Source organism: Hipposideros armiger, unplaced genomic scaffold, assembly GCF_001890085.2.
Source record: "Hipposideros armiger isolate ML-2016 unplaced genomic scaffold, ASM189008v1 scaffold_10, whole genome shotgun sequence".
Taxonomy (NCBI): domain Eukaryota; kingdom Metazoa; phylum Chordata; class Mammalia; order Chiroptera; family Hipposideridae; genus Hipposideros; species Hipposideros armiger.
This window is the reverse complement of record NW_017731360.1, coordinates 5,270,614-5,286,061: the sequence shown is the minus strand read 5'-3', so window position 1 is coordinate 5,286,061 and position 15,448 is coordinate 5,270,614. Positions and strand designations below refer to the sequence as shown.

General features: G+C 41.6%; 1 protein-coding gene across 1 annotated transcript in view; it reads right to left on the bottom strand.

Moving 5' to 3' along the window:
- The window catches only part of CSMD2 (CUB and Sushi multiple domains 2), a 634,343-nt gene that overhangs the window by 172,451 nt on the left and 446,444 nt on the right, over positions 1–15,448 (bottom strand). The window contains exons 22-24 of the mRNA XM_019657596.1: positions 8,446–8,602; positions 6,542–6,733; positions 2,941–3,067 (exon numbers count right to left, since the gene is read on the bottom strand). Coding sequence (XP_019513141.1) covers positions 2,941–3,067; positions 6,542–6,733; positions 8,446–8,602 — 476 coding nt within the window. The remainder of the gene's footprint in view (positions 1–2,940; positions 3,068–6,541; positions 6,734–8,445; positions 8,603–15,448) is intronic.

The window sequence follows — 15,448 nt, the reverse complement described above, 5'->3', positions numbered from 1 at the left end:
GAGGTCATGCATTGAAATCTGTCTTCTAAGAATACATCCTAAGAAAATAATTGGATGACTATTTGAAGATTCATGTACAAGGATTTTTACTGGAGTGAAAACCGAAAAATATTCACTTTATCAATAGGGGAGTAGTTGAATCAATTATGGTTGTGCATACAACAGAACATCCCATAGCCATCAAACAGGATGAGGCAGATCTATATAAATATTGACATAACAGGATGATAATATATGATTAAAGAATAAAACAAAAAGCAAGTCCGTGAGCCGTGCATAGAGATGATCTTGTTTTAGAAATCATGCTTGTTGTATTTGCTTTCTGTAATGCTGGCATACAAAATAGAACGGATATCAATAGTGTGGGGAGGAGAACAGAGTAAGATTATGACCTCATTTTGCACAGGGCTTAGCTCAAAAACTTGCCTACAGCAAACACTCAACACATTTGTTTCATTTAAGGATACGTGTACATCAGCTCATATACGAACGTCTGTATCTCTTTCAGTTCACCTTAATTGAGAAGTTTCCCAGGCAGGAGTCTTCTCCTAGCTATACTGCTGCTCCTATACCGCCCCCCCAACCCCAAACATTATTCCAAAGCCTCAACACGTCATTCTCAGATCACTGTAACAGTCTCCTGACTCGGTTTTCTTCCCATGAGCTCTCTCCACTGTCAATAACTCTGGTGGCCCACCCCTGCTCTAGAACCTGTCATGGCTTCCTCTTGTTCACCGGCGTTTAAGGTCCTCCATGACCAGGTCACACTCTACCCCTCTCTACTTCCCATTCCTTGTCCACATGCATCCTCTACTCCAGTCAGACCGTTTCCTCGCCAATGGCCTTGTTTGATCCTCCTTCCACACCTCCATTCCTCCTACCACTCCACCTGCTCTTTTCTTCATATGCCCAACTCCAGGCCCAGCTGTGCCCACAGTGTGATATGGCACTAAGACACAAAGACACATCCCAGCTTTCCGTGCAAATGCAGACACTGTGTACATTCTCTTGGGATTTCCATTTTCTCATCTATCAAGTGGGAATAACAACACAGTAGTCCCCCCTTATTCACCTTATCTACAGGGGACACGGTCCAAGACCCCCAGTGGATTCATGAGACTGCAGATAGTACCAGGCCCTATACAGTCTATATTTTTCCTATATACTCATACTGGATAAAGTTTGATTTATAAATTAGGCACAGTAAGAGATTAACAATAACTAATATTAAAATAGAATAATTATAACAATATACTGTAATAAAAGGTATGTGAATATGGTCTCTCTCTTAAAATATCTTACTGTACTGTACTCACCCTTCTTGTAATGATGTGAGATGATACAGTGCCTACGTGATGAGATGAAGTGAGGCGAATGACACATGCATTGTGACATAGCATCACGTTACTAATGACCTTCTGATAATATGTCAGAAAGAGGATCATAGAGTCATAACAGTGTCATGTCTTCCACCCACAAATTTAATGCCTTTTCCATCTTAACTAAGCACTTATCACACGTTGTGGCCTTAACTTTTTCTGTCTGAGGTGTGACAGCAAAATTAGCACAAATTTCTTTTTCCTTTTTCACCATTTCATAGATAGAAGATTCATTCTTACTGTAGATCTTAGCTACCTCAACATAGGATGTTTTTCTTTCCTTATTAAGTTGAGAACATTCACCTTTTCACTTAAAGGAAGCACCTGACAGCTTCTCTTTGGCATATCTGAATTGCCAGTATTACTATTCTTGTACTTTGGGACCATTATTAAGTAAAATAAGGGTTAGTTGAACACAAACACTGTGATACCACAATAGTCAATCTGATAACTGAGGTGGGTACTTGGTAACTAATGGGCAGGTAATGTATACGGTGTGGATACATTGGACCAAGGGATGATTCACGTCCTGGGTTGGATGTTACAGGACGGTGCAAGATTTCATCGCGCTACTCTGAGTAAACCGCAATTTAAAAACTTACGAGTTGTTTATTTCTGGAATTTCCCATTTAATATTTTTGGACTGTGGTTGACTGTGGGTAACTGACATTAAGGAAAGTAAAACCTTGGGTAAGAGGGGACTACTATAATGTCTATTTATTATTAGAGCTTACTGTTAGTATTACTATGGCTATTGTGAAGAATTAATAAGACAATATATGTGCCAGGCCCTGTGCTGGATAAATGGTGATGTTCCTTTCTTCTCTGACTCCTTGGAACGCCAATAAGTAATTCCTGTTAGTCAGGTGCTTATCAGGAAAGAAAGTTATGTTTTGAAGGAGTATGTACAAAGTACCAGACACTGCTGGGCTTTTGTAATGATTCCCATATAACCCCAAACCATATGTATTTTTGTCCTCATATTACAGATGAGGAAACGCAGACTGAGAAAGGGAAGCAATTTGGGCTCGTAGCTCTAAGCTGACCCTTACTATTGCAAGAGTAATAACCACAGAACCATCGTTTCATAGAACCGTTATTAAATATTTACTATGTTCCAAGTGCTATGCTGAGCACATCACATACAATGTCTCACTGAAGTGCTTTGTCCCGAGAAGCCAGTATTATAACCCATAATCGAGAAGGAGATAGTCATACTCAGAGAGGATAAAAGACTTACCCAAGGTTCTGCAAAGAGTAAATGGTAGGGCTGGGATTCAAACAGCAGTCCGTATGACTTTAAGTCTATACCCTCAGCTGTAACTGCCATCTAGGCCAGAGAGTTGTCTGAACTTGGAGTGCAGCCCTGTGAGGCTGAGACTGGCCTTTCCAGGTTTTCCATGGACCCAAGTCTGGGGTCCTAGCAACCACTACTGATAGCCCTGGGGTTCTTTAGGTGAGGTGGGCAGGACCAGCTCCCAGCTGGGTGGTCGGGTGATGACACTGGTGATGACTCTCCTGAACAAGTGGCAACAGTTGCCTGGCCTGCCCTGACACTTACCCAATGGTGCAGCCGGCGTCAGCCTCGATCGTCCAGATGCAGTTGAGATTGTGCTCATAGGGAGCTGGATACCCGGGTGACAGCACCTGCCCCGACGCCTCTCCTTTCGCTGTCCCTCCACACTCAGCTGAAAGAAATCCCAAAAGAGTGAGCTTTATGGGGTGGCCCGTGCTGCCAGCGATGCCTCGGTGGCTTCTCTTGTCTGTGTCCCTGAGTCCCTTTCATTCATTCCAGGTGACTGAGCATAGTATACAGAAGCCCCCTGCAGGAGACTTACATCCAGAATCTACAAAAAACTCCTACCACTCAGCAATGAAAAGACAAACAAGACAATTTTAAAATGGGCAAAGGGTCTGAATGGACAGTTCTGCGAAGAGGGTGTACAAATGGCTAATAAGCACATGAAAAGGTGTTTATCATCATCAGTCACTAGGGAAATGCAAATGAAAATCACAGTGATGAAGCAACGTCCTCCACAACTAGACTGAAGAACAAAAGGACAGCAACTTGTCTGTTTCCCTTCCCCAATTCCCTAGCGCTGTTCCCCTCCCCCAATTCCCCAATAAAAATCTTTAAAAAAAAATCACAGTGAGATGTCACTTCACATCCACGAGGATGGCTAAAATAAAGGAGACAGACACTAACAAGTGCAGGCGAGGATGTGGAGAAACTGGAACCCTCATACACGGCAGGTGGGAAGGTAAAGTGGTGCAGCCACTTTGGAAAACAGTTTCATACTTCCTCAAAATATTAAACACAGTTAGCCTATGACTCCAGCAATTCTGCTCTTAGGTATATACCCAGGAGAAATGAAAACAGAGGTTCACAGAAAAACTTGTACATGAACGATCACAGCAGCATTATTCATAATAGCCAAAAAATGGAAACAACCCACATGTCCATCAACAGATGCGTGGGTAAACAAATGTGGTGCATCCATATTGTGCATGAACAGATTTTATCACAGCATGTGTAACATGCTATTATCATGTCTATCTCCTTCATGAGACTATGAGCTCATTGGCCACAGGGACCTTGTCTTACTCATATTTACACAACAAGTGCCTAGTATAGTGTTTGGCACATTATAGGTACTTTAATAAATGTTGATTGAATGAATAGATGGGTGGATGATCAAATGAATGAAAAAAGCTTATTGCTTCCCAGGCAAATCATTATAAAGGTCTGAATCAAGGGAGCATCAGTGAAAAGGAAGGGAAGGAGAGGTATTGCAAAGCTTTTTAGGAAAGGGAATGATTGATAAACAAGATCCTAGGAGAAAATGGGATCAGAGTCACAAATGGAAAACTGACCTTCACCTGTTGCTACAAAGGACCCATTAAGCATCTCTTGGGCCCCATGGCTTGATGTGGGACCACTAAGGCAGGGTTGGGGGAGGGGCTGTCTGCCAGTCAGGCTACTCGTGAGACCAGATCCTTTGCTCAAGTCTCACTGGGAGTCCTCCCTCTGTGGTGTTGTTGAGATGGGAGATGCCAACCTGATTGCAAGAAGCAGAGCTGCATGGGCCCATGGCAGGGAGCAGGGTAGGGAGAGGATGAATTCGAAGCTGTGGGGAGGAAGGCTGCCTGGCCCCACACATAGAGGAGGTATCTAGAAAGGCAGCAGGACATTATCCATGTCCTCGGCTAGAGCCTCTTTCCATATTCCACATAGAGACGCCCTTCTTGCTTTCCAGAGACTGAGCGTTTGAACGAACAGCACTGGGTGCACTTGCTCAAGGACACACTGGTTCCTTCCTCACGGATCACTTGATCTGAGTCCTGGGAGGCGGGCAGGAGGGGCCAAGCGGCCAGCCTGCAGCAGGTTCACCGATAGGACCTTCAGGCTCTTTCTGGTGCTGGCCCTCTTCCCAGCCTAGAGCCTTGGCTGCTTCCTTTTGGGCAGCAGCATACGCTCAACATTGAAGAAAACACCTGGATGTTTCCAGTGATAGTAGTCATTCCTGGCAGACCATGATAGAGTCCACAACAACATGACATGTGTAAAAATATACACCCATAATCCCAATTACACAGCCTCACTCCCCTAAGCGGGGCCTGGGGGAGCCTCAGTGGGGAAGGCCTCCGAGTTTCAAAGTATAAATATTCTTACTAGCACTGCTTGAGTGCATCCTCGAAGTTCAGTCCAACTGGCAAATTTGATATTCAAAAGAACCTTACCCAGTGAACGCTTTCTGCAAAGCAAATAATTGTCTTATCCTGTGAATCATCATCTCCTTCACGTTTCGCTTGCTCTGGCTTGCCTGTGGCATTATACTGTTGTGGGTTTATGCACGTGTCTCCCTCACTGGACCGGAATTTGCTCTCCTCTGTATCCCTAGGGCCTAGCCCAGGCACATGAAGGAAAGAAAGGGAGAAAAACTGGACGTGGGGAGAAAGGCAAAGGGCGTGACTGCAGTTTGAGTCAACCTAAACATAGAGAGAGACGCAGACTCTAGAGGCCACTACCCGGGTGTACCAACTTTCAGACTTAAAATCTCTGCCTTTAGACACTGTTGTATAACAGTGTTGAAGATCCTACTAAAATGGAGTTGTCCAGGGGAAGAGAATATTGGCTGTTCACATCTCCCACCATGCTGGGTCACATCTTCAGCCCCTGCACAGGCTCAGGCTGGAGTAGTCGCCTCCCCATCCGACTCCCCTGTTGGTGAATTCTTACCCAGCCTTCCAAGTCTCAACTGAAATATCACCTCCTGTGCACAACTTTCTCATACCTCCCCTACACGTTGCACATAACTCTTATTACAGAGCTTGCCTTGTATTATTCATGTTCTGTTTACGTGTCTACTCCCCTCGCTCGAGTATGGGCTCCCCAAGGGCAGGGAAAGTGCTTTTGTTCTTTCCTTTCGTATTTCTCTTCCCCCGCACGTACCCAACCACATACACTGGCACCAACCCTGGCAGATAGCGCTTGGCACGCACTTCACTGTTTTCCCAGTGAGTGTTTTGTTCTTAGAAGATTAGCTGGTGCCGCGCAGACATGTGAGGTTGTGGGCCATGGGGGAGGAGAAGGAGAGAGGGGAGGGCCTGGTGTTTGGGGATGGTGAGGCGGGACACAGCAGTGCTGTGGGAGCCCTGACCAGCAGGGAGGGTGACACATGCAGTGAGGCGGGTGGTGAGCGATGAAAGGCCAGACAGACAGAACGACGGGTGTTGCCTATTTCACACTTTGGTCTTGGACCAGACTTCTCTTGTTCTGTGACACATCGAGATAAAGCTTCCAGAGAGCCTCTGCTGACATTCTGGAAGCATCACAGGCTTAAGAAAATGCCAGTGCATCTTTTTTAAAGAGCGAGACAGATGATCGTTCATGGTCTTGGTCTTTCAACATTTCCTCAGGAAAGGGAGCATGAGCCCCATTTTGCGTATAGAGAAACTGAGGCCCAGAGTGAGTTGGAGACTCATTTGAGCCTTGGTGTTTGTCACAGGAACCCCTGGAACCTAGGCAAAAGCTCAATTTCTTCCTTTCTAATCGACTCTCCTACCTTTTCTCTCTCACCAGCATTACAATTCTGAGGGCATGACTTTGCTCTGTTCCCACCTGCTAAGTATGTGACAAGGGTCAGCAAGAGGCCTCCTACCAACACAGGTGGGGAGTGGCCGGTCCCAGGTTCTGCGCTCTCCACTCAGACACAGCAGTTCCTCACTGCCCCGCAGGCTGTACCCAGGGTCACAGCTGAAGGACACGGAGCTCCCTGCAAAATGGCCTCCGTCATGAACCTTGTAGCCAAACTGGGGGGTTCCTGGGTCCTCACATTTGACAAGTTCAAAACCTGGTGAAGACAGAAGGGATAGGGTGAGCAAGGCCTGTTGTGGCAGAAACCACACTCCCTCAAAACCCGTTTCCTTGAGGAAGCTGACCGGCCCTGTGCCTCTGGGTTCTGACGAACCCAGTGCTCAGGGGCCGCCATCTTGCTGTGCTCGGGTGAGAGTGTATTACGGAGTATTTGCTCCCCTGTTGCTACATGTAAATGATTTTAGTTATTTCTGCCAGGACAGCTTTTAATAGTTTTCAGGCATAGGGTCTGAATGTTCTATTTCTTTTGTTTGACCTCATAGCATTTTGCTGGTGGGAGCTGTTTTTTCAATTTTGCTCACCAAGACATTCTGTGGGATAGTGTAATATGGAAAAGTCACTTTAAATATATGTTTCAAAGCTCAATTATGCTCTGCTTAAATATACTCTATTGAAAAAGGCTGCAGAAGGAAACCTCTGCAGAGTTTATACAGAGCTTGTACTGTACGGTACCTCACCTGGGTTATCTCTCATTTGTTATTCACAGGAGTCTTATAGGGAGGTGTAATTATCTACATTTTACAACTGAGAACATCGACTTAGAAAGGTTAAATAAATTGTTCCAAAGTCACACAATCTCAGGTGATAGAAATGGAATTTGAAAATGACTCTATTAACACTGCTCCGCTGACCTGTCTGCTGTAACAGGCACAGATCCCTAAGCTGACAGCCTGGGGCCCCGGGCGAGAGGGGTCTTTGGTAGACTCATTGGGTTTGTTTGCTCTGACAGGTTTATTGAGAAAGAATTCACATACTAAACATCTAAAAGTGTACAGTTCGCAGGGTTGTGCGCCTGTCAAGACAATCCACGTCAGGACATTTTCATTGCCTCGAAAGGAAGCCCCCTCCACATTCCCTCCCAACTCCCTCAGCCCTACGCAACCACCGATGTTCTTCCTGTCTCTATGGATTTGCCTACTCTGGACAGCGCATATAAATGGATCACATAATACGTGGTCTTTTGTGACTGGCTTCTGTCGCTGAGCATGATGTTTGCAAGGTTCACCCATGTCGAAGCATGTGCCAGAACTTCATCCCTTTTTATGGCCAAATAATATGCCATTGTGTGGACGGACATAACACATTTTGTTTTGCCATTCATCAGTTGATGAATGCGCACTAGATTTTAAAATAGTCTATAAAAGCACTTTTTTTTGGTATCTACTGGGCAAGTAGAAGCTCAAATGTCACCCCAAGAACTCTGGGGGGGCTGCATACAAACTTGGGTGCTTTCCATTTTCAACATCCCAGGATTAAAGGAGAAAGTTAAAACCGTGAAAAAAAGAGGGAAAGAATCAAGACTCAACTCTTCAGGGAGTAGTAAAAATGAACATAATTATACATTAGTGTTTGCATTTTTTACATCTGGCTGTAGCCGAATATTATTTTATAAATGCCATGATTAACAAAGGCTGTCTTTGGTGGCTTTAATTAAAGGCTCAGCGTTTATAATTTTTAAAGTATTAGTGAGTAAAAGGTATGCCGTCAACTCAATTAACCACAAGTTCCAACCACAGAGCTTTATGCTGAGCGGCAGCGTACCCAAATCACAGGCACAACCAGTTAAACATGTGCCAGTCAGAGAAAGTCAAACCTACTCGGTGCTGGATGAGGCCCCAGAGCCCAACCTCCCTGTTTGTGGCCCGAGGGAAAGCCTGACTTGTCGGCCACCGAGATGCAAGGACTTACTGGAAAACTGCAGCTCAAAGCCCTTGCTGGTATTCTCAGCATCAGTGATGAAATCAAGCCACAGGCTGCTGGATGTGCTGTTCAAAGTCACCCCCATCATCTCCGAGCGGCTGAACACCCCCAGCAAACGGGCGGAGTTGTTGTTGCCGTCATAGACCTGAACACAGGAGAGACCCCAACCCGATGTCGTCAGCATGGCTTTATTTTGAACAACAGCTTCTCATCCCACAGCCCACACTCCCAGTGTTGTGCACTGAGGACTGTTAGAGAGGCACTGAGTCATCAGGTGCAAGGGAGAGGGCAGAGTGGACCTAGCAACTGAGCAAGTATCGGCCCCGCTAGTGTCCACTTGGTGCCAGTTCGGTGCCCCGCCCATCTCAGCGTGAATCCGGTCTCTAGGAAACTGGTCGCTGTTTTAACCTTTCCAGTGGAGATCTGCTCGTGTTCCCTCAACCCCCATCTGGCACCGGCTTACTCTTCAGCAGCCTGGGGAGGCCAGGTTAGGGCTGCCTGACTGCCCAAGCCATCTGTTTCTGCAGACAGGGATGCTGAAAGCATTCGGCATCTCTGCATCGCGAAACACTCCATCCGCACGACAATCGTCCTCCTGGTCTGACCCCACCCCACGGTGGCATGGCCTTCGTCTTGACCATTGGGCTGGACATGGCCCCTGGGATCCAGGAGGATGGAGTTAAGATGACCAGCGTGTCATGGTGCCTTTCCCTTCCCCAAGCCCAGCCTCTGCCCCTTCCCTTCTAAAATGAGGGCTCCAGCGAGGGCCTGCTGGGCTTGCCAGGGGTGGAATCGTGCAGGCATCTGGCTCCACTGACTCCCATCTGTGCCCTGAACTTCTGAGCACCAGCAAAGTCAACAATCATCAGAATAATGAACTGACTCCCCAGGTTTCAAGGTTGCTGCTCCTTTCCAGATAATTGTACAAATAACAACAGAAGTTGTGATTGAGTGAAGGACCCCCTGGTGCTTTGGTAAATATCAAAGATGGGATCTATGGGTGGGTGATGAATATTTGTGCATGGCACAGGATGTGGTGCCAGCTGCCAGCAAATTGGAACAATATTTCCATTCTACTATTTATGAAGCAAAGCTTTCTAAAAGAAGCCATCCTTCAAGCTAACAGTGCTGTATATTACAGAGATTTGTTTAGGCCCCCGGGAGCCTCACGTCTGTTTCCTCAAGACTGTATGTGCAATTGCATTATATCACTGATAGACTGAGAGGATTCCAGAGTTCCAACGCACAGAGAGGGTGCCAGTTCAAAGAGTTTAGCCCTCTGCTGCACCCGAATTGTTATAAAAACATTTGTAGCCATTAAAACATATATTGGAATTAATTGATCAAGGCATTAATCACTCATGCTTGCTAACATCACAATAAGAGAGACCACCCGATATCATGCACTTCTTGATGGAAGATTGAGTCATTTTGTTTAAACAAAACAAAACAAAAAAGACCAAAAAACAAGCCTGAACCAGATCAAGTAACTTACAGGAAATACAGACGACAGAGGAACACATGAACTGACACTCTGGCAAGATGCTCAATAAAATCCAGAATGTGAAAAATTCCACTGGACAAATTATCCTTTTTCTCAAACACATAAATTACAAGTGGGGGAAGGAGGGAGAAACCTACAGATTAAAAGCCACACGAGGAAACTAATCCAATGTGTAGACTTTATGTGGGTCCTGATTCAAATGAACTATAAATTTAAAAAATATTATGACATTTATGAGATAATTGGAAGCTTGAACACTCACTGGATATATTTATAATGGTATTAAGAAATTGTTGTTAATTAATAAAAGTATAATGGGAACAGGATTTTCTCCTTAATTTCAAAGCATAACTCATCCTAATTGTTAAGAACAAAAAGTGTTCTTAATGTGTCATTATGATAAAATATTCATTGCAGACAAAACTTATAAAACAGAAAAGCACAAAGAAAATAAAAGAAACTTTCAGCACTCATAACATTTCGGTGACTATCTCTCTAGGTTTTGTTCTATGCATATCTTTATATATATATGTTTTATTTTTATAAATACAAGATCAAACTATAGATGCTATATGGTAACTGTTCTTTCGCTTAATATGCTGTGCATAATTTAAAAATCATTAAATAGTTTTCCCCAACAGCATTTAAATAGCTGCAGGAATTTCCATCATAAAATTAACTCATCCCCCAATATAATTATGCATACTTCACCGTCCAGAATGTTTGCCCTGGTACATAAGACGCACTCTAAATGTATGATAAATAAACAAACCAATGTTTTCTTCTAGTACTTTTGCCCTTACATCCACTTGGATTTATTTTGGCATATGATATAAGATAAGATTCCCCCTTTTATCCCTGGTTGATTAACCATTTAACCAAACCCTGTTTGTAAATATTTCATCGAACACCAAATTTAAAATCACCATTGTCACATATATAGTTATATTGATTTGGTTTTGTTCATCAACTTTCTATTCTAGTGCGTTCATCTATTTGTCTGTTCTTCTGCATGAGCCATACTGTTTTAATTACTGTAGCTTTATAATAGAAATATTTAGGATGGCAGGTCCTCCCTCATTTGCCTTCTATTACTTAAAAAAATATTCTCCCATATTTATTCCTCTAGATAAACTCAAGAAGAATTTTCTCAACTTAAAAGCAACAACAACCCTCCTCAAAGGATAAAAAAAATTGCAAACAACTTGTGTAATTCTGATTAACATTAAATGTATGAAATGATTAGACAAAAATACATTTATATGATATTAAATCTTCCTGTTCATATAGACAGTGTCTAACTCCATTTAATCAAGCTGTCTTTTAAGTCTCTCAGTAAAATTTTGTATTTATTCCTGGGAATTTTTATATTTTTGATTGCTATTGGGAATTGGGTCTTTGCATACACTGATTTCCTAACAGAATATTGATTGTCTATAAGAAAATTGCTTTGATGGCCTAGTTCATCATTATGTACAGGTAATGGGAGTGTCTCCCTGAGAAATCCAGGAGAATCCAGGCACATTCATTACATCTCAGCTTCCTTTATTTTTTTTCTCTATTAGATGATTTTCTTTTTTTTCAGTTTTGTTGAGGTATAACTGATAAATAAAAATTGTATATAATTAAAGTGTACAACTTGATGTCTTGATATACATGTACCATTCTATCTAGTATATCAGTTCAGCAAGATGGCAGGCTTAAAATAAATATTCTAAATGGATAGTTTTTACACACAGTGACAAACAATGTGAACCTTCCTATGAACACTGCTGTATGTCTGCTTGCTTACATGCGTTTGAGTTTCTCTAGGGCATACATCTAAAACAGAAGAGCTGGGAAGACACATTTTCAACTTTGTTACATATTACCAGATTGCTTTCTGAAGGGTAATACTGATTTAATCTCACGAACAACGTATGACGACAGTTCTCATTGCATTATATCCTGGCCAACCCTTGGTTTTTTGTTTGTTTGTTTGTTTGTTTTTTTAGCTGAGCCATCCTGCCACCTGTTGGCAGCTCAGCGGCTGCTCAGCTCGGGCCAGGACTCGAACCGCCCTTGGTATTTTCAAGCATTCAATTTTTCTCCCAATTTGATGGGTGTGAAATAGTATCTCATTGTAATTTGTATGTCCCTGATTATCACTGAGATTGAGCATCTTTTCGTATGTTTATCAACAGTTCTACTTTTCTGTGAATTGCCTGTTCATATCTTTTGTTCATCCTGAACGTGAAACCGCCCTGCATTTATTTTAATGCCCTTCAAAATACAGCTTTATTTTTTCAGTAAAGATTATGCATGTTTTTGTTAAGCTTATTCCTAGCTGTCTTGTAGTTTTGTTTCTATTATGAATGAGATCTTTTTTCCTGATTACGTTTTAATTGGTTATAGAAACACCAGCAGATTTGCTGAATTGTCTTATTGGTTCTGATAGTTTATCAGTTGATTCTTTTGTATTTTCTGAGTAAGGGACATTTTATTTATTTATTTATTTATTTATTTATAGATAATTTATATATCCCTTTCTAATTTTTATAGTTTTTTTTGCTTCTTTTAAAAAAGATTTTTATTAAAATATAGCTAACACACAATGTTATACAGTTTCAGGTGTATACTATAGTTATTCAGCATTTATAGACCTAAAGAAGTGATCACCATGATAAGTCCAGCAACCATCTGACACTGTACCACGCTATCACAATATTATTGACTATATGTCCTATGCTGTGTATTACATCCCCAAGACTTATTATAGTTTCTTTTTTATTTTTTTGTGGTATAATTGTAGTGGGTTACAGCTGCAGTATAATGTTGAATACTATTGGTGATAGTAGAACTACTGGTCTTATTAGTCCTGCCTTGACTGTGGAATCCTCAGGAAGTTTTTCATTAAGAATAATGTTTGCGGGCCGGCCCAGTGGCGCATTGGTTAAGAGCTGGCTTGGAACGCCAAAGGTCCCTGGTTCGGATCCCACATATGAGGGCCAGTGACACTGCCCTCTACAGCTAAGATGCTGAACAACAGCTCAAACTGGAGCTGGGCTGCCATGAGTCGCTGGCGACGGCGTAGGCTGCAGTTGGTTGCCACGGGCTACCGTGTGTAGCCAGCAGCCAGTGTGAGCGGCCAGCAGCCGCAGTGAGCGGCCGTCCAGAAGCCGGCGACTGATCTGCCTCGCCAGGGAAGAGCGCAATGATGGTGCCAACTTGGGCCAGTGAAGCAGCGTCCTCCACAACTAGATTGAAGAACAAAACGACAGCAACTTGTCTGTTCCCCTTCCCCCAATTCCCCATCACTGTTCCCATCCCCCCAATTACCCAATAAAAAATCTTAAAAAAAAAAAAAAGAATAATGTTTGCTATAGGTGTTGGTGGAAACTTTTATCAGATTAAGAAAGTTCTGTCGGGCCGGCTGAGTGGCTCAGTTGGTTAAGAGCTCGCTCAAGAGTTTGAGCTCTGAGCAACAGCGGTTCGAGTCAGCCCGAGCTGAGCAGTCGCTGAGCTGCCAACAGGTGGCAGGATGGCTCAGCTAAAAAAAAAAAAAAAAAAAAAAAAAAAAAAAAAAGAAAGTTCTGTCAATAAATGTATGATATATTTTTAAAATTCATGAATGAGTGTTAAATTTCATGACATTTCATACATTTACATTTCATTAAATTTCATACATTTTTTGGGGTACACTGGAAGATCATGTATTTTTCTCTTCTGTTTATAAGGATATTATGTTGTACCTCACGAACTTGCCAATATTCAACCAGTTTTGACCTATAAAAATGGTAATTTCGTAGGGTTTGCCCAAGAAATAACATTATGAGCTTTTCTAATGTTGACACATCTTCACGTTCCTGGAATCAACCCCACTTGGTCAGTTTTGTTTTAATACACAACTAGGTTCGATATATTGTATTTAGGATTTTTAGGTCTATGATCATATGTAAAATAGTTTCTGTTCTTATGCTGTCCTCATTCAGTTTGATATCAGTATTTCCACTTGTTCCTCATTTAAATAAAGTGAGTTGGGAGGTGGATCCTAATTTTTCTCTTTTCTGAGACAGTTTGGTTATTTCAGGGATTAACTGTTCCTTGAGGTTTTGTTAGCTTACCTGTAGAAGAGTCTAGGCCTGGGGCCTTTGAGAGAGGATATGGGGGAATTCCAATTTATTGGTTTATTCAAATTTCTTTTTTTTGATGTTAGTGCTTTTATCCATAAAAAATTCCATTTCATCTAAGCTTTCAGATATCTTGGCTTATAGTTGTTCCTAAATATTTTCTTATTATTTTCATAATCTCTACTATAGCTATGACTATGTTCCTTTTTTCATCCTTAATATTATATATTTGTGCCTTCTTTATTCCTTGATCAGTCCTGCCACTTTGTCTATTTCATTAAAGTTTTCAAATAAACAGTCGGTTTTGTTGATAATTGCTATTTTAACATTTTTTAGTCCTTCTTGCTTTTATCTTTTCTTCTTTATTAAAAATAAATTTTATTGTTCAATTACAGTTAACATACAATATTATATTAGTTTCAGGTGCACAACAGTGATTAGACATTTATATCAATCACGAAGTGATCTAGTATCATGATAAATCTAGTATCTATCTGACATAGTTATTACAATATACTGACTATATTCTTTATGCTATACTTTACATCCCATGACTATTTTTTGCTTTTTATTACTTCCAGGTATACAAAGCTACATAATAAAGTATATTTCTCCTACTTTCTTTGGATTTATTCTGTTATACTATTCAAGCTACCTAAATCCTTATTTATTTTTAACCTAGATGATATGCCAGAGACTAACAGAGGTATATTAAAATTTTTCACAATCACTGTAACTTTATTAAAGTTTTTTACATTTCTGCAGTTTTTATTTAATTTATTCATGCTATGTTATTTGGCACATAAAGTTTTACTGTGGCTTGACATTTTATTAATATACAAGAATCCTCTTTTTCATTTCCTTATGAGATGTGGGAGAAGCTCTCTAATTTATCTTATAATAAACTGATTTCATTTTTCTGTGGTTTACCATCTTCTGTTCATTGCCTCTGTTCCATTTTTTTAATTGGATGATCACATTTTTCATCTCTATTCAATCTTTCCTCATCTCAGATTGCTGTTTTCATTATTGCCTATTTTTTGTGTCATAACTATAATAGTCTCTCGAACCTTGTTAAGAATACAAATTAGGAGCTTTTAAAGTTTTCTTTTTTCTTTGTTGCTTAGAGAGGGGCAATTAGTCTTGACTCCTCAGACAGGTCCCCTTCTTCTGATCTACTGAATATTTACACATACCAGTTAATTTTCCTGTTGGCACACCATTTCAAAGGAGGAATAAAAATGGAGAATGGAAATAGCCAGTAGTCTCTAAGGACGAGCAGAAGAGTTAAGCCAGAAGAGGTCGTAACAGGAGATTCTCCTGCTATTGGTGCTACAGTGTGCGTGTGTGTGTGTGTGTGTGTGTGTGTGTGTGTGTG